Source organism: Mauremys mutica, chromosome 1 (assembly GCF_020497125.1).
Source record: "Mauremys mutica isolate MM-2020 ecotype Southern chromosome 1, ASM2049712v1, whole genome shotgun sequence".
In the NCBI taxonomy this organism is placed as follows: Eukaryota; Metazoa; Chordata; order Testudines; family Geoemydidae; genus Mauremys; species Mauremys mutica.
Window position 1 is genome coordinate 213,083,452 of NC_059072.1, and position 22,225 is coordinate 213,105,676.

At 44.2% G+C, this 22,225-nt stretch overlaps 1 protein-coding gene across 2 annotated transcripts in view; it reads left to right on the plus strand.

Annotated features, from left to right (window-relative positions):
- Positions 1 to 22,225, plus strand: part of SRPX (sushi repeat containing protein X-linked) — a 72,180-nt gene that overhangs the window by 36,912 nt on the left and 13,043 nt on the right. The window contains exons 2-4 of one of the 2 annotated variants that reach the window (XM_045004617.1): positions 5,631 to 5,690; positions 10,421 to 10,612; positions 11,465 to 11,641. In XM_045004617.1, the coding sequence (XP_044860552.1) occupies positions 5,631 to 5,690; positions 10,421 to 10,612; positions 11,465 to 11,641 (429 nt within the window). The remainder of the gene's footprint in view (positions 1 to 5,630; positions 5,691 to 10,420; positions 10,613 to 11,464; positions 11,642 to 22,225) is intronic. The other variant, XM_045004625.1, reaches the window with a different exon arrangement.

The following is a 22,225-nucleotide window of genomic DNA, read 5'->3' on the forward strand; positions in this document are numbered from 1 at the left end:
TCTTAATAATGGGGTCGTTATGTTTGAGGATTGTACAGTATCAAAATATTGGTCCAATTTATTGTTTCAGTTCCTTTGGAAATGTTTTGAAATGTTTTGGCAAATGTTTCTCTGTGTTTCTTTATCAAGTACAGACTATTGGATTATTGGGGGCAGTCATTACCAATCATTTTCTGTTGGCCTGAATTTTAATCTATTTAAATGTTATGCTCTAAGGCAGTGTTTCCCAAACTTGGGACGCCGCTTGTTTAGGGAAAGCCCCTGGCGGGCTGGAACGGTTTGTTTACCTGCCACATCCGCAGGTCCGGCTGCAGGAAGCGGCGCGGGCCGAGAGACTTACTGGCCGCCGCTTCCAGCAGTTCCCATTGGCCTGGAACAGCGAACCGCGGCCAGTGGGAGGCGCGATTGGCTGGACCTGCGGACGCGGCAGGTAAACAAACCGGCCCGGCCCACCAGGGGCTTTCCCTATACAAGTGGCGTCCCAAGTTTGGGAAATACTGCTCTAATAAAATATATAAAACAGTAGACTCCCCTCCTCAAATATTAAACATGATGATTATTCTGTGAATACAGAAGTCATTTTTTCCTAAAGCAAATCCTATGATCATGAGATTCCATGGATTAATCTTGATGATAGTTTCTTGTTAAAATTGAATAGTTTGATGTTGTGGCTTTTGCCTGTACTCGGCTGGAATGAGAGATGCAGCCAGTTTTTTGTAAAACACCACCAAAATATAAAGCATTCCATAGATGTATTTTTAATGTAGCATGGTGTTCCCCCTTCCTCCTAAAATAATCCATGTTTATTACTGCTGTGATAACATTATTTAGCACTTTATAGCCAAACAATGAACAAACATTAAGTAATGAAGCTTTTCAGCACTCCTGTGAGATACAGAAACATATTTCTCATTTTATAGATGAGGAAACTAAGACAGAAGTGAAGTGGCTTTTCCAGTGTCATACAGTCAGTGAGTGGCACAGCTGGGAATGGGATGCGGGACTCCTGACTCACCAGTCCATATGCCAGGGATCGGCAACCTTTGGCATGCGGCCTTCCAGGGTAAGCCCCGTTGTGGCCCGGGCTGGTTTGTTTACCTGCCCGTCTGCAGGTTCGGCCGATCGCGGCGCCCACTGCCTGCGGTTCACTGCTCCAGGCCAATGGGGGATGTGGGAAGCACCACGGACCGAGGGATGTGCTGGCCACCGCTTCCCACAGCCTCCATGGGCCTGGAGCAGTGAACCGCAGCCAGTGGGTGCCGTGATCGGCCGAACCTGCGGGCGGGGCAGGTAAACAAACTGGCCCAACCCACCGGAGGCTTACCCTGGCAGGCCACATGCCAAAGGTTGCTGATCCATGCCATATGCCATCCACTAAATCATGCTAGCTTTTCTAGTATGCGATCTTAAAGCAAATGGACAGTCCTGGTTCAGTTATGATATGGTTACTTATTTAGGGGTAAATCCAGCCCACTTTTCCTGATGGTTCCACTAAGGAAAAGGGAAAGGCTAGAAGTAGAGAGAACAGCATAGAGGGCATGAGAAAAGATGGGACATGGGGAAATTGAAGGAAATTTCCTACTGCCCAGATATACCATCCTTCTCCCTCCCTGTAAATGCCATTGAAGGGTTCCTTGCCATCCTTCTACCCAGCACCCAGCCTAGCTAGCTGGGGTGGGCTCTGGGCTCTGGATTTGCACCTTAGGGTTTGATCCTGCACCTATGCAGGTCAATGGAAAAACTTCCACTGACTTCATTTGAAGTCTATACCTTTTCTGGTATAACACATCTGTGTTGAAGTCCAGCATTTGCCATTCTGCTTTGTGCAAAAAGATGTCACCAAAAAAGCATAAATGACAAACTCTACAAGTAAAGCAAGGTCAACAGTTTTATATTCACCTTTAGGATTCCCAAAATCCATTTCCTGATTAAACTAATGATGATAAAGATCAGCATTACTACTACAAGCACAATCAGCACATAATGAAAACCAGAGATGTGATTGCTATCTTCCATTTTTAATAAGAAAATGAGCAGATGGATACTATTGAGGGGATGCTGAATAAAATTGTTTACTTTTATTTGTTTTTGATGGTTTTTTTTCATCCAACACACAAAGCAGAAAATTTCAGATAAGTAGAGTTCAGATTTAGCATGATTAACCTAAGATTTCAAAAAATGTGTTAAAAGTGTAGGGAAAATTTGTTCAGAAGTGCTTATATCCCAATTTCCAAAATGATCAGGCACTTAGGAACCTAGATTCCATTGACTTTAAATGGGACTTAGGCTCCTAAGTCATCTAGACACTTTAAAAACTTTTACCCGTAATGTTTCATTAAAAACTGTCTCAAATTATTCAGCCAAGAGTCCTCTAATTTTGCTGGAATAGACGACGATCATTGAAATATCAATATCTTCATGTGGTGCTTTGAGACTGCAGCTTGCACTTGATATTACACAATGTGATTTGAAATGCTACTAAATTCAATATTGTATACTGGAAGGCTGTTAAGATGCAATATTTATACAGGCATCAGCAGTTTTTCATGAAATGTAAACTAAGTAACAAATACAGAGGGGTAGGGAGTCTGCTGTACAAAAATATGCGTAAGAAAAGACATTTGATTGAAAATTGCCCTCAAGGGGCCTGATCTAAAGCCCAATGAAGTCAAGGGAAGGACTCTTACTGAATTGATTTCAGTGGGAATTGGATCAGGCCAAAATTAAATTGCACTTTTGGTACTGTTCTTGTAAATCAAAATAAACTAGGGTCAATTAATCGCAGTTAATTTGTTTTGCATTAATCACTTGAGCTAACTAGATTAAAAATATCATGATTAATTGCAGATTTAACTGTACTGTTAAACTATAATAAGTACCAATTTAAATTTATTATAAATATTTTGGATGTTTTTCTACAGTTTCAAATATATTGATTTCAATTATAACACAGAACACAAAGTATACAGTGCTCACTTTATATTATTTTGATTACTAATGTTTGCATTGTAAAAAAGAAACAAAAAATAGTATTTTTCAGTTCATCTCATACAAGTACTGTAGGGCAGTCTCAATCGTGAAAGTGCAACTTACAAATGTGGAACTTTTTTTCACATAACTGCACTCAAAAACAAAACAATATACAAATTTAGAGTCTACAAGTCCACTCAGCCCTACTTCTTGTTCAGCCAATCACTCAAACAAACAAGTTTGTTTACATTTATGGGAGATAATGCTGCCCACTTCTAATTTACAATGTCATCTGAAAGTGAGAACAGGTGTTCGTATGGCACTGCTGGAGCCGGTGTTGTAAGGTATTTACATGCCAGATATGCTAAACATTCATATACCCCTTCATGCTTTGACTTATAGATTGCACTTTTAAAAATCTTTTTTACAGTGAAAATATTTGTAATAAAAAATAACAATATAAAGTGAGCAATGTGCACTTTGCATTGTGTTGTAACTGAAATCAATATATTTGAAAATGTAGAAAAACATCCAAAATATTTATAATCAATTTCAATTGGTATTCTGTTATTGTTTAACAGTGTGATTAAAACTGTGATCAATTGCGACTGGTTTTTTTAATCCTTTAATAGGTTTATTTTAGAGCTATCTTGATTTTCAAGCATAGAGGCTTAAAGGGTTCACATAGGGCTAGTTCTCCTCGCAGCGCCAGGAATGAGTAGTTGAATTGAGTTCATGCATCCTTTTCTATCCCCCATAGCCCATGGAGGGGCTACCAAAATGACTCTATTGTATGTTACTCTAGTCCAGTGAGTGAAGAGGCCTACGCACCTCTATCACAATTCTATTGTAAGGGATAAGATCAGAGGATCTGCACAGTGCCTGCCTTCCCATATGTGCCCCCATCCCCCATAGCTAAGCTCTGTGCTGCACAAAGGGTATGGACCCTTTACACAATGGAACCCACTGCCAAGTCCACTTCCAGTTCAGCTGTGGAAGTGAGGGCTGGATTTCTCCTATGTGGAGTTTGTAGCCTATTGCAGGTTTTCTATGGAACATCAGTAAAACAGAGCAGAGAACCTAGTGCAAATTCCTAACAGGTTCTGTGTTTGCCATATGTTTCAAATTGATGGCTTTCAACATTCTAATTAAGCTGCTTCATGCAGTTTTGCGGGATGGAGATGGGATGCCATGCTGGCAAAGCAGAGCAGGCATGCTTTCTGGGGAGTTACTAGCAGCAACGGCATGAATGGGAAGGACAAAACTGCAGACATAAAGGAGCAGTGAATTGGGCTTAGACCATGGGGAAAACAGGCAGTGCAGACATGAAAACAAAAACTACACAGTAACGAAGCTGTTTCTGCTGGAGGCTGGAATGGAAGGAAGACAGAGACGAGTTGTCGTTTCTATTTTTAAATACATGGGAGGTGTTCAGACACTGTCTATGTGGTGATAAGTATCTCTGCAAGACATATTGATTAGCCAGCAGCTCTTCATCCATGTGCTAATTTTGCCTAGGCAATGGAAGCTACTGGCTTTGACTTCAGGAGTGGCTGCTGGGTGCTCAACACTTGAAATCAGGCCATATATTTAGGTGCCTAAATATGGTCTTAGTAGCCTCACTTTAGACATCCATTTTTGAAAATCTTGGCCTGGTGTCTTAATGACCCCATGTTAACTATTTCGATATTTGTAATTTCAGGAACTTAATTTGGAAGTTCCAGCTGCAGTATAGACATTCCCTTAATGTCTGACCCATTATATGCTAGAATTTATAAAGATCAGGAAACTTGATCCCCTGAGTCTGTAGAAGCCACTACTGTTAAGAAAATCTGACTTGCACTAAAGTTAGGTATAACTGTCCCTTTGCTCAAACAAGCTTAAGGTCTAAAGCTTCTGATTAAACTAACACCTTTTAAATATTGCTCAGGTCTATTTTGCAGCACAATTCTATTGCCATGGGCTAGTTAATGATGTGGGTGATGTTGTTTTGAGTGTTTATCGAGTATTTTTAACAGAAAGCGATTCCTACCCACCCTGCTACTACAGCAATTGTCCAGATCTTTCAAAGAAAGCTGACCTGTCATTTCTTTAGCTTGAATGACTACAGAAGACTTAATACAACAAAAGAAAACAAAACCTTTTGATTGAGTAGAACTATGTTTGCAGGGAATGTAACCAATGTTCCACTTACATACGTTGTGGTGTAAACCATGGTTGTTCTTCAGTCACACACATTTACTGCAGCTGTTTGGCAGTTTTACTACAGCTGGTTGGCATGATGGCTGTTAATAGCCACTTATACTATGGAACCATCTTATAGTGAAATCACTCTGTCGTTCAACTCCCCCTCTCCAATAACTTCACACTAGCAGGAAGTTCCCTCTGAGAGAAATTGTGATTTGCATTTTCCAGTACATGTTGCATAATAACAATCTGACGTTTTCATTCTACTCAATTATAAACAGAGTTTCACCCTATCCAAATTCACTATAAACTGGTTCCACTATAAATCTAATGATCATGGAAGCTTATGCTGTCAGCATTGCTTAGGTTGTTGCATCCTAATCTCACTTGCACGTCTCTGCAAGAGCTTTTCTTGTTCTTTTAAATTATATTTCCTTTCTTGCTGCAGTTTTTCTTTTCGTTTTGTATTGTAGGATCGGGATATTCACCTATAGAAGATGACGAAGATGTTTATGCACGCAATAGATATAAAGGTGAATGCTTTGCTTCTGTGCTAAAGAAAATCGGCTGGTTGCTGGGAGATCTTCTCTCTTTCCTTCCTGCATCATAAAGTCTTAGAGTGATCAGGCTCCATGTTTGTGTTCAAATTTTTCAGACAAGATAAGCTTTTCATTTTTTTTATTTTTCTAAACAATGGAAAATGAAACATGCACTGTGCATTGTTTAGCTTACATGAGTAAATTATTGTTTTTTATTCCCTTCACCCTCAAAAGGTCAAGCTGCTAGCTCATGAATATTAAAAATAAGCTGTCTTCTGCCTCTTTCATACCTCATAGCCAAAGCCATCAATGATAATCCTGTTCAGAATCTGGACCTGTTGATGGTAAGGTATGGAAGCGCATGAAAGAGAGCTTGATTTTCATAAGCTTCTTACTATAGTCCTTGACATTTCAGGTTCATCTTGCAACCTGGAATGAAGAGTAAAATGTGTTTGCCAATGAACATACAAGACATTAAACAAAATGTGCTGGCACATTAATGAGATAATTGAATTCTGCAAGTATAGAAATCGGATTCAGCTTTTCTTCCCTATTCCAAACAAATTTACTGACCAATGGGATCTGATAGCAAAATCATTGGTGAATCTGTGACATATGTGCCTAGTTCTTGAAGAATCTGGTTCCACACTCAGCCCCGTGCTCTCCCCTCACCCCAAAAAAGTTATTTTACTGAAGTTTTGCATCAGTAAACTAGTCTATGGACATGCAAGACGACACTGTATTGCATTGTTGTGGTAACATAGAAATATTGGGCATTAATGTAGCTTTGCTTAATGTTGGTACTAGACAGAGAATAAAACAGGATTTTTACACAAGGATATGCATGCAAATATATCAGCTACTTATGAGTACCAAAGGAAAAGGTACAAAATACTGTCTATCTTACGTTTTTATAAATATTTATTTTGCCCCCCCCCCCCAAAGTGTATCCCAGTGTGAAAATCCTGCTTTAAAAATATAATCAGAAAAAATGTATTTGCCCATAGCTTTATATGGTAAATGTGGTGGTCTTCATCTTTAACATTTAATCCTCTGTGGATACTTAAACAAAGAATACAGATGATTCAGTAAAGATAAATGAATGCTGCCTGGACTGTGGATTAGTGGTCGAAATGTAGACTCTGTCTAGGAACTGTCTTTTAGAAAAGTGATCCAAAACAAATTATTTCAGTGGCTGCAAGGATGTCACAGTGGTATGTGAAACACAGTGGTTTATTCACACAAATATTAAAAACTATATTGAATTTGGAAGCTCTAATGGGAGCTTTAGTAGCAGATTAGACAACTCAGATCCAAAAATCAAAGGCATGAAGCTGAGAAGACCTAAGTTGTATTAACTTGCTTGCATTTATTTGAGTTGGCAAGCAGGTCACTTAACAAAAAAAAAACAAAACAGATATGGACCTGAGTTGTAAGATTGGATCTGGATCAGAAGTTCACCAAAATGTGAGGGTGTTCATGTCCCGGGTTTTGGTTATGGACCATCTCTCCTTGTAAAAATTTCAGAGTATCAAATATACTAACCACTATGCATGCCTTTTGAAAAATGTACAGTACATGCCTAGCATGGCATGGTGTGTATGTGCATCTTAAGCAGAGCTATGTAAACCCAGCAGATTTTCAGTTCACAGTGCTGTCTGCAAATTAAACCCTGTAGTCTGTTTGCCAGGGGTTGGCCACATGCCAAACCCTCCGTGCTCATCTGGATGTTTTTCAACCAACTCAGACTTCCAAGGAAACATCTCTACTGAGTTCCTTCCCAACAACTTAGCTAAGAGTTCCCTTCCACCCTGGTGACCCCTCTGTTCAACTGCCTAATCAACCAATAAGCCCCATGTATTAAAAAGCCCCTCTGCATTTTGCTTGCTGAGCTTACAGGAACATTGATCCAAAGCCAGCATTTGGACAGTGCTGACAGACACTTTGGAAAGTGCTGCTGTCAAGAGGAATGCTTCTTCCCTGACATGTAAGATGCCTGCTCTACCTGGGGTTCCCATGAGAAGAAAAAGCCCCCAGCATGCAGTATTTCTTTGTTCACCACAGCACAAAAGCCACTTTGATCCAGACCCTTAAGGGTACGACTACACTGCAGCTGGAAGTGGGCCTCCCAGCCTGAGTAGACAGACATGTGTTAGTAGGACTGTCATGTGGATGTTGCAGTTCTGTAAGAGAACATAAGTATGTCACTGAGTTAAACAGCTTCAGAAACAGGCTGTGCTACTTTAAAATACTTTTTGGGAAATAAACTAAAAGCCTGGAAGTCACATGCTTTTCCATTCTCAGTCTCTCCACTTCCACTGTCCAATGCTGTTTTTGTGGTTCTAGTAACAGCACAGTAGAATTTATGTGGAAGTTTAAATTTCCACTGGGGGAGATGTAAAAATATCTAACCATTTTATGTAGAGGAATTATACACTGAATAAAAAATACAACATGCATGGTATGTGAAATAAGAGCACATTAAATATGTTCATGGAACTGATCCCAAATATGAGGAAAGACATTTGAAATGTGGAGATGAAATTAATCAACAGAGCCAATAATAAATATCTGTGAAACTGATTCCATTTGTGAAAGACAACTTTTAGATGACTCTTGTGGTTTTGCCACTGTTTAGGCATGAGATTCTGGAAACCCTCCCAGATCCCATAAAGACTCATTATATACCTTCAGAATATTGCATGCTGTGTTACATTTCAGTGCTTGTCTTCCTTTTGGCCTACACTCTTACCTCCTTAAGTGGTGTCCTTGTCAAATCCCAGAGTTAAGCAGAGTCACCTTAGGTATTACTTAGATAGAAGACCCCCTCAGAAAACTCACTCGTTGCCCCTCACACCCCCAGAAAAGTAGTTTTGGCTGCCTAGGAAAGGTTTGTAGCTGACACACCTCAGTGTGCATACTGAACCAGTCCCCCAGCATGGTATTAGTGGAAGCTTTGCTGATGGAGGATTTCTCTTGAATATGTATGTTTAGAGTTGACCACCTACAGTCATTAAAGACACTCCTCCCCTTTTTGCAGTAGTTAAGTATGGTTATTAATCCCAGTATCGTGGCCAAATGCCAACTCTGCTCTGATTTGGCAGTCCCTGTAATCCATTGATTCTCACGTCTAACCTATACTTAGCTTACTGGATGCTTTAGAGGAAGATGAATCACATATTTCAGGCCAGTTTTCTGTGTTCCTCCATTTGTGTGCAAAGTGCTGGAATGGGTTGGGGCTGGGGAAAAGATGACACTCAGACATTTTTATGTTTCCTTTGTTCTGGCCCCAATCCCCAGCACAACTCGGAGCAGCCCATCATCATTGGCTGCTTGGGCCTTCTACCCCATTCCTCATCAGCTTGGTGTCTCTCTGATGGGATCTCTGCGTCTCCATTCCTAAATTGAATTTGGGCAAAGTATTCTTTCCTTCCTGAATGATTGTTTAGAATTGCTGGTGGATGAGTGCCACATTTCAGGACCAGTGCTGGCATATTTTAAAGATGAGCCTGAACCAAAACCCTAGATCCAAACTCTTCGGATATTGGAACAATTTAAGATCTGGATATGAACTTTGCATCTTGGGTCCATTTCCGTTTGTGTGTACGTACACTTGTGCTAGAAATAAGCAATAACACAAGACTGAGTGTACATTTCATCAGTTAACATAAGCACACTTTGAAACACATAAGACATGCATATATGGCTGACATTCAAATGCAGTGCCTGAGTGCATATATTGTACTTGGAGACTGTGAGTTAACACCCACTCAGGATGAATGAAACTAGTTCTTAACTCTCTAAGAGCTTTTGTTTCAATTTGTCAGACCTGGACAGACAGATCTACAGATTTCATAAGAAAAACACTGCACCCATTCACATTTAGAAGGTTTTCTTCATAATCAGGATGAGAAAATTAGCATATTTAAAGTGCTATCTTAAATATTGTGGAACTGATGGGGCCATCAGAGAAGTGTTATCCTGGCATGCTGATGAGTTTTGGCTCAGCCTCACACCTGAGATGGAAACTGGAAATTCATTCAGCACAAGTGAAACACCCACACATATGCCTGGGATTGCTCCTTCTTGTGTCCAAGCAACCAAACTTGACATTTCTGTAATATGACGTATATAATAATGCCCTTCATAAAAGGGAGTTTGAGCCTTCATGGAGTTCACCAACGGCCATGTCTGTTTCTATGGTGCCCTGGTATGTGTGTATTTGATGGTCCTGACAGAAGTTTTGAATGAAAGGGTATTAAAACAAGAGTAAGGAAAATAAAATTATGCCACATATAAAGATAAAGCTTCACTGGGCTTGAACTTGCATTTCAATTGCCACCTTTGGTGACCAAAGGGCAGGTAAATACATCCTCTGTGGGGTATTACAACTAAATATATTGGTGATCATGCAACTGTCCACATGGTGGCACACTTATTCCACCAGCATGACATTTAGACACCCAATTTAATAGAAACCCTCATTAATTTGTAACAGGCAGGAACAGTTCACCTTTAAAGGCCTGACCTTGTGATATCTTTAGCACCTTGCTGGATCAGGCCAGGAAGTGACATCTCTGCATGTGTTTTTTTACATTTTTCTTTTTAATAAAGTCTCTCTACAACATCGAACAAACAAAATGACTTTGCAAGTGTGACTTAAGTTAATTAGTCGTTAGTAAAATGTATGTGTTTTGTGTTTGTTTTTCCATTCTCTTTGCCAGAAACGCCTTGGTGTTCTCCCATTAAGGTGAAACATGGTAATGCAAACTGCAGAACACCTCAAGGAGGATATTACAAAAATGTCTTGGGGACAAGATGTGATATTCGTTGCCAGAAAGGCTATGAGCTACATGGTCCTCAACAGCTTATTTGTCAGTCCAACAAACGCTGGTCTGGGAAAGTTTTGTGTAAACGTGAGTAGATCATACTTGTGTGCACATATATCGCTGTTTGTGTGATTAAACTCATCTCTGTCTAATATCTAATGTCTATGTGAGTAGCTTTTATATTTAATGTCAGTGCTGGGATGGGAAGAAACTTAACTGGCAGGAGCCGCTCTTAGAGTTAACTCTGTTTATCTTTGGGCTCTCATTCATATTTTGAATTTAAAAATAAATATGTCTTTGTGAAGCCGTAGCTAACTTAGCTGCACCTGTTTCAGACATTATTTACATAGCCTTTGTGATGTACATGGTGCTGTGTGATAGGTGGACTGTGTCAAACAGCTGAATGCAGAGCAGTTTGCAGTCTCAAATCATGGCAGGTGCATTATAGAGGAGTGAGAAAACAGAGTGGAGAGAGGCGTTAAAGGCAGGAATGCTTCATGGAATAGGTGGGCTCTGAGTCTGTAGAAATCTTTCTGAAACTGAGGGGTTATAAGAATTCCCCTTTGCAAACATATTAAAATATGGTGGGTAGTTAATTCTAGCCGCACTGTTAATTGTATGTCATTTTGCAAAATTTGAATGTCACCAGATTGAATGGGCCCACCATTAGTTTGTGAGCGAAAACATTTTGACAAAAGAAGGGAGTGGGCAGCTGGCCTTTCCTTAAAACAATTTCATTCCATTGGGCTAACTTACCTGTATGATAGCAAAATTTGAAGTCCGTGTGAGGAGGGAAAATCATATGACAAGTTTCACTTGCTCTGACTGAAAAATTCCTAACCATGTTTTGTTCACATATAGTACTGCACATCTGTTTCCCCCCTACTCCTCTAGAACGGCAAAACAGAAGATACTGGATACATTTGTTTTATTTTACAGAAATACGGTGCCCAACACTGTCCATGCCAACTAATGGGGGGTTCAAGTGCATAGATGGCGCGTACTTTAATTCCAGATGTGAGTATTACTGTTCCCCAGGATACCAGCTAAAAGGAGACCGGACAGTAACATGTATGGACAACAAAGTTTGGAGTGGCAGACCAGCCTCCTGTGTTGGTAAGTAAGATGTGGTTTGCACTTCCTAGGGAGCCCAGATTTAAAGCTTTTGTAGCCTGTTAATGCCAAAATATTTTAAATGCATTGGAAACATGGCTACTGCATCCATGTCAGAGAGAAAACAAATAGAGTGTCTTTTAGAGAAGCATTGGAACAACTTACCTAGGGATATAATGGATTCTCCATCACTTTAAATCATGACGGGATCTCTTTCTAAAATACTTGCAGTAGCTCAGACAGAAGTCAAAGGCTTGGTGAAGAAATTACTGGGTAACGTTCTATGGCCTGTGCTATGCTCATAATAGTCCCTTCTGATCTTAATGTCTATGAAGCCTGTTGTAATTATTTGTCCTTCCTCAGCAGCATCTTGTACCTGCTGCATTGTCACAGACACGACATCTTAAGCCTAAAAGAGAAACAGAACTAACCAGTATGGTTGGACTTTCTCTGCTACTTTTGCATCTTGGGGTCATGGACTCCCAGTGAATTCTGGGGAAATGAGGACAGGCTTTTCTGACGGGAAAAATTACATTAGGCTAGGATACATTTTCAGCCCAGTTTACATAATTCTCCTTTGTACTAATAAGATTTCATCAGAAGATGTAGCCGAAGTGTCTCAGCTGCTGCTGATGTTCTTGGGAAGCTCCTGATAAGGGCTCAGTTTTCAGTCACCCGGATGTGTAGGTTTTTAGCCATTTGAATTGGCCACCAACAATTTGATTTCATGGCTGGAGCGATGTGTGTGTGATACTATGGTTTTCCTCAAGATTCCTGTGGCTCAGTCTAGCTTAGCGGGTGAAACAACATTGGCGTCTCCCTGCTGTGGCTTTACATTCATGGGGGTTTGTTCAATTTTACTGTTACTTTTTGCCTTGCAATTTTATACATGCCCCTGCTTGTCTATCTTCAGACTAAGTTTGTGGTTTGCCTTGTGTTTTATTGCAAATTCAAGTCTGGCCCTTTTGCAGGGTTGGTTTTATGTGTGGTGGGGGAAGGGTGAAATGTCATCACCTTTGCTACGACCTCACCAATTTGCACTACTGACCTGGGATTTTCACTGCAAATAACAGTGTAGCACGTGTACTTGAAATGTTCCTTTAACAAATGCAGACTATCGATATTTATAACTTCACAGCATGTGAATGTGTTCCATAGTAATTCCGTAAGACAGTGCCATAGTCAAGTCCTAAATGCAGCACGTTGCTGTTCAGTACAGAGAGACACCCATGTTTTGGGTGCAAATTGTGGAGTGTGCAGGTTAGTGAAGTGCTTATTAATGAAGTTAGGGTTGCCAGGCAACCAGTTTTCAACAGGAACACCCGGTCAAAATGGGACCCTGGTGGCTCTGGTTGACATCACCGACCAGGCCATTAAAAGTCTGGTCAACGGGGCAGTAGGGCCCCCGGGCTAAGGCAGGCTCCCTGCCTGCCTGAGCTCCGTGTGGCTCCTGGAAGCAGCCGCCGAGTCCCTGCAGCCACTAGTCACATGGGCGGCTAGGGAGTCTCAGCTTGCTGCCCATGCCCCAAGTGCCGGCTAAGCAGCTCTCATTGTCCGGGAATCGCAACCATTGGGAGCTGCTGGGGCAGTGCCTGTGGGTGCAAGGGCAGCGCGCAGAGCCTTCCTGGCTGCCCATGTGCCTAGGGGCTGCAGGGACCCAGTGGCCACTTCCTTGGAGCTGCAGTAAACACCACTGGGACCCCGGACCTTCTCCTGTACCCCCAATCTCCTGCCCTAGCCCTGAGCCTGCTCCTGCACCCCAAACCCCTCATCCCCATCCCAGAGCCTGCACCCCCAGATGGAGCCCTCAACACCCTCCCCCGCATCCAACCTCCAGCCTGGAGCCCCCTCCTGTACCCCAAACCCCTCAGCCTCAGCCCAGAGCCTGCACCCCCAGGCAGAGTCCTCAACCGCCACACCGCAATCCCCTGTCCCAGCCCAGAGTCCCCTCCTGCACCCCAAACCCTTCATCCCTGACCCCACCCTGGAGTCCTCCACACCCTGCACCCCTACTCCAGCCCAGAGCCCTCTCCCACACCCTGAACCCCTCATTTCTGTCCTCACCTGAATCCCACACCCCCAGCCCAGAGGCCATACCCCCCTGCACCCCAACCCCGTGCACCAGCCCAGAGCCCTCTCCCTTATCCCCAGTCTCACCCCAGAGCCCTCACCCCATCCCGCACCTCAACCCCCTGCCCCAGCCCAGAGCCCTCTCCCTCATCCCCAGCCTCACCCCAGAGCCCGCACCCCTACCCCAGCCCAGAGCCCTCTCCCTCATCCCCAGTCTCACCCCAGAGCCCTCACCCCATCCCGCACCCCAACCCCGTGCCCCAGCCCCGAGCCCTCTCCCTCATCCCTAGCCTCACCCCAGAGCCCTCTCCCTCATCCCCAGCCTCACCCCAGAGCCCTCACCCCATCCTGCACCCCAATCCCCTGCCCCAGCCCAGAGCCTTCTCCCTCATCCCCAGCCTCACCCCATCCCGCACCCCAACCCCCTGCCCCAGCCTAGTGAAAGTGAGTGAGGGTGGGGGAGAGCAAGCGACGGACAGAAGAGGGATGGAGCGAGCAGTGGTCGGGGCCTCTGAGAAGGGTCAGTGCAGAAAAGATATTTCCAAACTGTGATCTGTGAAGAACTTGCTGGTGGCCTGCAGAAATCTGGCTGGTCCCACGGTTCTGTCTCTCCTCCTTGTTTCCAGCTGAGAGAGAGAGAGAACAAGTGGGAAGGAGCAGGGCCGGCTCCAGAGCCCAGCGGGGCAAGCACCCGCTTGGGGTGGCCCTTTCCCGGGGGGGCGGCAGGCTGGGCCGGCGGACCTGCCGCAGTCATGCCTGCGGCAGGTCCACCGGAGCCCCGGGAGCAGCGGACCTGCCGCAGGCATGACTGCGGAGGGGATGCTCGGCCGGCGGCTCCAGTGGACCTCCCGCAGGCATGACTGCGGACGGTTCGCTGGTCCCGCGGCTCAGCTGGACCTCCCGCAGGCGTGACTGCGGCAGCTCAACCGGAGCCGCCGCACCAGCGAACCGCCCGCAGCTGCGGGAGGTCCAGCCGAGCCGCGCGACCAGCGGACCCTCCGCAGTCATGCCCGCGGGAGGTCCGCTGCTCCCGCAGCTCGGGGGCGCCTCCCGGGCATGACTGCTTGGGGCGGCCAAATTTGTAGAGCCGCCCCTGGGAAGGAGAGAGGAAATGAAGACCAAAGGGAGACATTTTATGTGTTACTTTTTCATGAAGGCAATTCCTATCGGTGCCCCAGGGGCGTTAAGTGATCACGAATGGGACAGGAGGTGGGATCCACCCCACTTTGAATGGGAAGGGAAGTGTCCGTGGGACCTCTTGCTACTAAAGTGTGGTCCATACTATGCAAAAAATAATTAAAATCCTGAATTAATGGTGTTTTTGCAAAATGTCAGATTTAGCTCCACCCTTTGTTACTGTAGCTTCACTAAAAAGAGAACAGGAGTATTTGTGGCACTTTATCCAGCTCAAAGCAACTGGAACTGAATCTTGGCAACAGCAATCATATAGCGCTAGTGGGTACAATATTAAAAATGCAGCTACATACAGTCATGAGCTAATTTCATATTATTCAGTGAGATGGGCTGCACTGATTGACTCAAGTATTTGTTTATTTAAACATATTAATTCAACACTTAAAAAGCAAAATAGGATTTACATTTGGGTGAGAATTAGTCTGCAGACTGCCAGGTGTTCATTTATTCAAAGCCACATGCATGTTCAGGAGTAACCAAGGGTCAGTCCTGGGGCCGGTTTTGTTCAATATCTTCATTAATGATCCCGAGGATGGCGTGGACTGCACTCTCAGCAAGTTTGCAAATGACACTAAACTGGGAGGAGTGGTAGATACGCTGGAGGGTAGGGATAGGATACAGAGGGACCTAGACAAATTACAGGATTGGGCCAAAAGAAACCTGATGAGGTTCAACAAGGACAGGTGCAGAGTCCTGCACTTAAGACGGAAGAATCCCATTCACTGTTACAGACTAGGGACCGAATGGCTAGGAAGCAGTTCTGCAGAAAAGGACCTAGGGGTTACAGTGGATGAGAAGCTGGATATGAGTCAACAGTGTGCCATTGTTGCCAAGAAGGCTAATGGCATTTTGGGTTGTATAAGTAGGGGCATTGCCAGCAGATCGAGGGACGTGATCATTCCCCTCTATTCGACCTTGGTGAGGCCTCATCTGGAGTACTGTGTCCAGTTTTGGGCCCCCCACTACAAGAAGGATGTGGAAAAATTGGAAAGAGTCCAGCGGAGGGCAACAAAAATGATTAGGGGGCTGGAGCACATGACTTATGAGGAGAGGCTGAGGGAACTGGGATTGTTTAGTTTGCAGAAGAGAAGAATGAGTGGGGATTTGATAGCTGCTTTCAACTACCTGAAAGGGGGCTCCAAAGAGGATGGATCTAGACTGTTCTCAGTGGTACCTGATGACAGAACAAGGAGTAATAGTCTCAAGTTGCAGTGGGCGAGGTTTAGGTTGGATATTAGGAAAAACTTTTTCACTAGGAGGGTGGTGAAGCACTGGAATGGGTTACCTAGGGAGGTGGTGGAATCTCCTTCCTTAGAGGTTTTTAAGGTCAGGCTTGACAAAGCCCTGGCTGGGATGATTTAATTGGGGATTGGTTCTGCTTTGAGCAGGGGGTTGGACTAGATGGCCTCCTGAGGTCCCTTCCAACCCTGATATTCTATGATTCTATGAAAGAACAAAAGGTCAGGTTTAGTCTATTCCACCCAGAGAACAAGCTGTAACCCTGCCATCATATTTAAAATAAAATAACTGACATTTAAAAGTAGCACCAGACGCAGATCAGCTATTAACAAAACAAGACTTTTAAATCTCAGGTGGTGGTTATATTTTTCTGGCACATGCCAATATTTTTGAAGCTAAAGTTAGGCTTCTAAATCTGTATTTAGGCACCTAAATAGAAATGCTTTGATTTTCAGAGATACTGAGTACCCACAAACCCCGCTGAAGTCAATGGGATGTGTTGTCACTATTGTATTGATTTTTATTCTTTTGTTAAAATTTTGTTCTGGTCCCTTACTGTACTCCCTGGCTCAAAATTGCAAAGGTGTAGCTGAGTTAGGGGCGGCTCTAGCGATTTCGCCACCCCAGCACGGCGGCACGCCGCGGGGGGCGCTCTGCCGGTCGCCGGTCCCGCAGCTCTGGTGGACCTCCCGCAGATGTGTCTGCGGAGGGTCCGCTGGTCCCGCGGCTTCGGTGGAGCATCCGCAGGCGTGCCTGCGGGAGGTCCACCGGAGCCGCGGGCCCAGCGGACCCTCCGCAAGCATGCCTGCGGGAGGTCCGCCGGAGCCCCCTGCCGCCCTTCCGGCGACCGGCAGAGCGCCCCCCCGTGGCATGTCGCCCCAAGCACGCGCTTGGCGTGCTGGGGTCTGGAGCCGGCCCTGAGCTGAGTACAGAGTTTGGCCCATTTTATGTGTAATGCCGACAGACCCCAGTTGTCGGCGGGTGGAATCGAATCTGGGATCTCTGGAGTTTAGTGCATGAGCCTCTACTGCATGAGCTAAAAACCAACTGGCTCTTAGCTAAGGCTGGAGAACAAACTCATATTCTCTCTCTCTCTCTCAGCGCAACTAGATGGGACAGAACACCACACCCAGGAGGTGTGTGGGTTACATATGTTCTGATGGTTCTTCATGATGAAGCAGCTCATTTTGCACTAGAAAATAAACTTTAAAAACCCAACTTATGTGCTCCTAAAGCTTCCTCTCTTGTGCCAATAACAACAGGTTGGAGCAGTTGGAAGTTTAATGAGTGAAAAGTCTTTAGTTGAAAACGGTTTTTCTCACTAATGAAACTTCCATGAAAAACTCTTGACTTTTTTGGAATGTTTTTGTTTTTCACAAAATTTATGTTTGCAACATTTTTATCAAAATGATTAAGTAAAAGTTTTATTGGAATCATTATCAAAATAGTTACTGAAGTGCAGCAAATGTTGGTAACAATGTTAAGAAAAGTTTGGTTTAGAAAATAATGTTGATTAAAAAATTTCAGAAAGAATTATGAGGAACAAAAATATGTGTCCTTTTCCGACCCTGAGAAGTGGAAAAAAATTTTTTTTTATCCACAACACCCTTCCTTTCCCCAGTTTCTCAACCAGCTGTACTTTCTAGTAGGGTTTGTGTTTGGGGTTGGTGGCTGGCCCCAGGCTGGGGGCAGGCTTGCAGACAGGGAGTAGCCATGGGCCAAATTTAGGTTTGGGAATCTTGGATGTTTTGGGGCTAAGTTTAAGACCAGCTTTTGGGGCCAGTTACCATTAGGACTGGATAATAGCTCTGTGCTAGTGTTAGGGTTGGTTACTAGGTCTCAAGCTAGGGTGAGGGTCAGGACTGGGAAGAGGTAACAGGATAGGATTAGGGCTGGGCACATTTGCCAGCTGCGGGATAGAGACGGTTGACATTTGCCACCTCCCCCCCACCCCCCCATGGTTTTAAAAAAAATGAAATGTGACTTTTTTCTAAATGAATTTTTTCACACAATAGTTGAATTCCTTGAAACCTTTTGTTCAATCGAAACCAGGTTTTTCGGGGGGGGGGGGGAAGGAATGGCGGGGGGTGGGGAATGGCAGTAACCACTTTGTATAGAAAACATTATCAAATTGTGGGGAAATTAGTCCACTTCAGTCCCTGGGAAATGGAAATACCTCCAAACTTTGAAAATTCTTATTTTTCAGCTAGCTGTATAACAGATGTTGTGGTAAATAGCCTTCACCATTCTACTACATCCTTTATGTTACATCCTATAGAAATGTTAAGACCGGGGTGAAAGTAACTTAAAGGACTTACCAGTACACTGGAGTCCTGAACAGGGGGGCGGGGCCTCAACCAGAAGGAGCCTGGCCTCAACCGGCAAGAGGCAGTCCTTTAAATCCCCAGGCCCTTTTAAATCAAGTTTTAAAGGGCCTGGGGCTCTGGCTGTGGTAGCTGCAGCTGGGAGCCCTTGGCCCTTTAAATCACCGCCAGAGCTACCAGCTGCAGAGGCGGCTGGGAGCCCCTGGGCTCGGGGGCAATTTAAAGAGCCTGGGGCTCTGGCCGCTGCTACCACAGCGGAGCCCCCAGGCCCTTTAAATCGCCAGTGGAGGCCCGTGGGCGCTACCCCAGGACTCGGGGCTCTGGCGGAGATTTAAAGGGCCTGGGGCTCCGCTGCGGTAGTGGCAGCTGGACCCCCGACCCTTTAAATGACCGCTGGAGCCCTGCCGCCACTGCCCCAGGGCTACGGCAGCAGGGCTCAGGTGGTGATTTAAAGGGCCCGGGGCCCCAGCCGCTGCCAGGAGCCCCAGGCCCTTCCCGCTGGCCTCGGGAAGCCGGTCCGGGACGGCGTACCAGCAAGAACCGGCTCACTTTCACCTCTGGTTAAGACCAACAATTAAGTAACCGTTCTGAGAGAGTCTGAAATTGCTCTTGCATTCTGAATTAATAATTTAAAGGCACTGATCATGGATTATGGAGTGATGTTTCAAAATACAGCATAATGTTTTCTGGGGTGGGGGGAAGTTCAGTTATTGTTTTTTTTATAACTCAGATCTATTGAGTCTTCCTTCCATTACATGCTTTTTACATGGAATAAGTGTTTTGCATTAACTACAGCAATCTTTAATCACATTTGCAGTCAGTAGTAGTGTTTATTTGGCACCAAATCTTTATCCACCACATACAAGTACTCAGATGAGTATTAGGTTTTTTTATTCTCCACCATCCCTTCCTTCCCTGGCCTTGCCTCCCACACTCTCTCAAAAACAAATAAATTTAAACCTTTAACAAGCCAGAGAAACAAGTGGTCAACAAACCTTTTAAATGTGCAAGGTGGCCCATGTCAGAGGTGTAGGAGTTCAGAAAGCCATAGGCTCTTTGAAAACTTGTCCTCATCCCTTTGCCACTGAGATCAACAGGCCACCTTTATTCAGTAGAATGTTACTGACCTTTTGTTTTGGAGCCGTCATTAAAGCACGATTATTTCCATAGGCGGAGTCAAGTACCATTGCTGCTACAACCTAGTAGCCAAGAAGCATTAAGAAAGTATGAGAAAGTAGCTGAGGAAAATCATGGTTGAGCAGCTCCAAATTTTTCATTAAATGCCTGCCTCCCTCCCCAACAGGATATAAACCTTCCAAACAAGATCAGTCCACCTACTAAATAGCCTTAATGTCAGAAATGCCTAATTAATGGTTTAAATAAACCAGTTCATATGCCATGTCAGCAAAGAGATTCAGAGGATGACTGAAAATCTATTTTATCTCATGCCATTGTGCCTCTTTAATATCCTATGATACGTAATCGCAAGTTGGATACAACTGATATACTAGGGTATTGGGAGAGTGGAGTACATCCCGGAGCTGCTTGATTCAACATAGAGCATTAGATACTAGATCCTGTAATCTCTGCACATGGCATTCTCCTATTAAATAAGAGGGTGATTGCAATTTGCACCACCTTGTCCTAGTGCAAATTAAAGATAAGAGAACGAAGCACTTGAGCATGTGCATAACTTCAAGCACATGCTTAAGAACTATTCTGGATCAGGTCCTATATATGGCCTTCAGGCCCTGGCAGTCTGTAAGTGTGGCCTCAGTGGGCAAAGTTGGAGTGTCCTGCTGTAGTCAGCTGCATCATTTTGAGAGAGAGAGGGTGTGTGTGTGTGTGTGTGTGTGTGTGTAAATGCTTAAAGGCAATTGAAGTAGCCACAGATGATAACCTTTCTGGTGATTTCAGGTCCAACTGGAAGTGCATACCAACCCACGGGTGCCTAGTGATGCAGTTCCCAGAATAACTTAGTTTTGTTGTCTTAATAAAGCGAAAATTCATGCTTGTTCATACAAACCAGTGTCCTCTGCTGCTTAATGATGGAATCTTCTTCCTGATGAACTGGATACTTAAAAATGAGTATCCTAAACACTGTCCTGCTCCTCCTTCCATCATTTACGTGGTATTTTATTTAGTTATATAGCGCCTTTAATCCCAAAATGCGGGGCGGTGGCTACAAAGGAAACTCAGTAACCAGCAACGGAAAGGCAAAAAACAACAAAGACTTCACTATTAGTAGCCCCAATACAAATGCATCATTAGCCATCATTAAAGGACAGAGGTGGGGAATGTCATTGCCCTAAGGAAGTAACATAGGGCAAAACTCCCATTGGCTTCTGTGTGGCTGGGATTTCACCCTGAGTGTGCAGTGCAGATTTAAAATGATGGAGTGAGGAAGAAAAGTGAGGGGGAAAGGAGAACAGGAAAGTGTTTCCCTAAAGCATCCCCTAGAGGAGGAGTGGAAGTGTGAACATGCTTCTTATTTAGAGACTACGGCAGCTGGATGAATTGCAGTGAGAAGAATTTGAGAAGCTGAATGAAATCAACCCTTAGGAAGGTGACAAGAGAGGAGGAGCAGTCAGGTGACAGGGTTGAAGCGAAGGGAGAGCTGAAGAAAAGAGAAAAATGTGAGGAACAGGGCAAAGGCAAGTGCGCTGTGTGACTGGAGTGCAGAGAGGTGGATTGGTATCGAATTCAATGGCATAAATAACGATTCAAAGTCAAAGGAAGCGCTAGCAAGTCTCGTATCTAGAGCTGGAGCAAATCACAAAAACTGTTGTTCACAAATGTGTCGGTGTCTTTTCAATAAAGCTTCACTTTGAGTGTGTTTGCAGCACTTTCTGTTCATTTTCCACAAGCAAGATTTTGCTCTCACCAGAGCTGGCAGAAAGTGAATTTAGGGCTGAAGCATAATTAGTTTATTGTTTATTATTTAATTGTATTTCTGTAGAGTCAGCCACAGTTGTAGACCAGGACCCCATTATAGACGTTGGCTCATCCAATAAGGGGAAAGAAATAACACCACGTCACTCAGGTGAAAGGTATACTTATAGGAAACATAAAATTAATTCATGGGTTGAAAAAAACATTTGCCAAACAGCTTTGCACAGCAAACAAATCTGCTTAAAAAAATGCAGTCTCTTGGCAGATAATATGCACATGCAAAAAGGGCTTAATGTGCTACACAGTTTGTTCACTGGGAATTGCTCACACAGTATGAGCCTGTTATTCCTGTTAGCTGCTGTCCTGCTGACTGTTCTTTGTAACCTATTAGAGGGTGACTTGATTGGCAGTACTGCAGGGAGAGATGTGAGTGGTGGAGGTGGTTCACAAGGGGTTGGGGGTCGTTTGTTTTGTTAAAAGGCTGTTTGTACCATTCCTGAAGCTTTATGGACAGCTACTGTGTGTTGTATTTGAATATGATAGAGACAGGAGTCTCCGCTAACACCTAGGGAGCGCTTTATATTTTCAAGGCACTTAAATAACACCACTGGGAGGTGGGTAAGTATAATTTCAGTTGTCCAGATAAGGAAACCAAGGCACAGCTCATAAGTGTGTATCTACACAGCCCATGGAAGCGAGCCTCCCAGCCTGGCTCGACAGACTCAGGCTAGCAGAACTGGCACTAGTGCACTAAAAATAGCTGTATTGACACTCCGGAGCAGGGCAGCACTTTCAGGTATTTGGCGGCAATTCGGCAGAGGGTCCCTCACTCCCGCTGGGAGCGAAGGACCTCCCGCTGAATTGCTGC